Below are 2504 nucleotides of genomic sequence, written 5' to 3'. Positions count from 1 at the left end.
CTGGCAGGCATACCAGTTTTTCCAAATGCCCCAGCCTCATCTATTTTAAGCACGTATCCACATACATTAGCACCAACATAAAAGGACAATTGCAGTCTAGTGTTTCTGCATTATCCAATAATTTTATTTTTGGCTTCTTTTCATCATTCCTGAGAGTCTAAGCTAGTAACAGTAACAGGGGGATAATCTAGAAAAAAAGATATAGCCGTGTTTCCCCAAGATTTTCGTTTAAGAAAATGTTGCCCTATCTAACATTTTCTTCAGGGCATCTTTAACATCTTTATTTCTTAAGCTATAAATCAAGGGATTCAACATTGGTATGACCACAGTATAGAAGACTGAAACCACTTTATCCCTTTCTAGGGCATAGCTGGTACTTGGTCGGGAGTAAACGAAGAGAATAGAGCCATAGTACAAAGTGACAGCCGTCAGGTGAGAGCCACAAGTGGAGACGGCCTTGAGGCGGCCTTGGGTGGAGCGCATCTTTGAGATGGCAGCAACAATGAAGAGGTAAGAGGCGAGGATGAGCACAGTGGGAGTAATGACATTGGAGGCCAGTATGAAATAGAGCACAGCCTGGTAGCTCTCCTTCACGTCACAGGCCAGCTTTACAAGGGGAGGTAGATCACAAAAGTAATCGTCAATGACATTGTTCCCACAGAAGCTCAGGGTAAATGTCTCACTGGTAATGAGGGTTGAGTTAAGAAAGCCACCAAAGTATGAAACTGCAACAAGACCAGTACATAACCTTGAAGACATCGCCTGGAAATAAAGCAGAGGATTGGAGATGGCCGTGTAGCGGTCATAAGCCATGGCGGCCAACAGGTAACACTCACTGTATGCCAGCCCAGCCGAGAAGAAGAACTGAGCAAGGCAGCCAGCAAAGGAGATGCTTTTGTCTTCCGCAGCGCAGGTCATGAGGATTTGGGGGGCATAGACAGAAGAGTACCAGAGATCCAGGAAGGAAAGGTTTCCAATGAAGAAATACATGGGTGTGTGGAGTTGAGAATCAGCACCGATCAGAGAAATCAGGGTGATGTTCCCGGACAGACTGATGACATAGATGGTGAGGAAAATGACAAAGAGTACTCTCTGTAACCACAAGTCTGCTGTGAACCCTAGAAGTATAAACTCTTTCACTCTGGTGAAATTTTTCTCATCCATCGATGTGGGGTGTCTATGTTCCTTTTCTGTGGAAAGATGAATAACTATGTCAGCATTTCAGTATATCAACTTCTATCATTTGCCATTTGAGATGACTGAAAAACCCAACTGATGTATATACGTTGTTCACTGTGAGATATGTTCATGCTACAGTGGATATCACTCTTTTTAGGTAACAGAGAAATCAGTGCTATGCTGACTCGGGAGTTCGGTTATTATGCTCATCACGTAGTACGTGTCACTGTATTTTTTTCTTTGAGTAAAGTTGACACACAATGTTACCTTAATTTCAGGTATGCAACATAGTGATTCAACAAATTGATAGCTTATGCTAGGCTTGCCAAAAATGTAGCTACCATCTGTCACTATAGAATGCTATTAAAATACCATTTACTATATCCACCATGCTGTGCCTTTTATTCCCTGTCACCATGGATTTTTCAATGACTTTCTCCTCCAACTCCAATTGAGCTGTTTCTTTTTTCTCTTTGCACTTGGGGTGATTGAGCACCCCGTGAAAGATATGAAAAAGGCAGCTTGAAGGAGGGATCTGGTTTCTCTTCTGGTCATTGTCTCCTATTGTCTTTACTAGAGAATTACATGAAGAAGCATACTTTCATTAGTCTAAGCATATTTTGGAATATCCTTGGAAATGTATTTACTATAATTTCTTTGAAAGCAATAAATAAAAATCTCTTATGCTTGAGGGAAAAAATTAAAAAACTTAATTTTGCTCAGGTGCTAGGTGACGGACTTACAACTGAGCTAGAAAAATAAAGATTGTTCTCTTGGAATTGTATCTATTTGATGGTAAGAATCTATACTTTTTAACTTTAAAATACATAAATAAACACATGCATACATACATATGCTATAATTATTGTCAAAGTAGGAATTCTTCGTAATAAGCAAAAGAAGCTTGGAATAAGTGACACTTTAATTGCCTTAGAATTCAAGGCTGTCATTTTTACAAAGTATGTTCCTGAAAGCGGCTTAAGACCAAGAACCAAGAGACCTGAGTTCTGATCTTGCTGCTGACAATGTTAAATAAACTGATAAGCTGCAAAACTCTATCGTCTCACCTACCCTCCTTAGTTCAGGGGGCCGTTAAAAGATCACAGATGTACTTAAGCACTTTAAAAGCTGGATGTTAAAATCATGTGTTGCGTTCTCTATGATTTCACAATTTCTTCACCTCAGTCATCTGTCCTTCAGAAAAATTTGCTTCACCTCCCAAGGACTTCTAATTGCACCTATGCTATGATTCCTTAGAGTTTCATTTGTTGTCATGAAGAAACCTCCCCTTCTTCAATATGTGGCTTTTATACAAGCCGGTAAAT

The 2504-nt window shown here is 39.9% G+C and overlaps 1 protein-coding gene across 1 annotated transcript; it reads right to left on the bottom strand.

Annotated features, from left to right (window-relative positions):
* Positions 1 to 228: 228 nt before the first annotated feature.
* LOC121043788 (olfactory receptor 1013-like) lies at positions 229 to 1164 on the bottom strand. The gene has a single exon (XM_040495786.1). The coding sequence runs from the start codon at positions 1162 to 1164 to the stop codon at positions 229 to 231; it is 936 nt and encodes a 311-aa protein (XP_040351720.1).
* Positions 1165 to 2504: the final 1340 nt, after the last annotated feature.

Source organism: Herpailurus yagouaroundi, unplaced genomic scaffold (assembly GCF_014898765.1).
Source record: "Herpailurus yagouaroundi ecotype Mexico unplaced genomic scaffold, PumYag 187, whole genome shotgun sequence".
NCBI lineage: Eukaryota > Metazoa > Chordata > Mammalia > Carnivora > Felidae > Herpailurus > Herpailurus yagouaroundi.
Note: the sequence above shows the minus strand (reverse complement) of the source record. Positions and strands in the feature narration are given on the sequence as shown.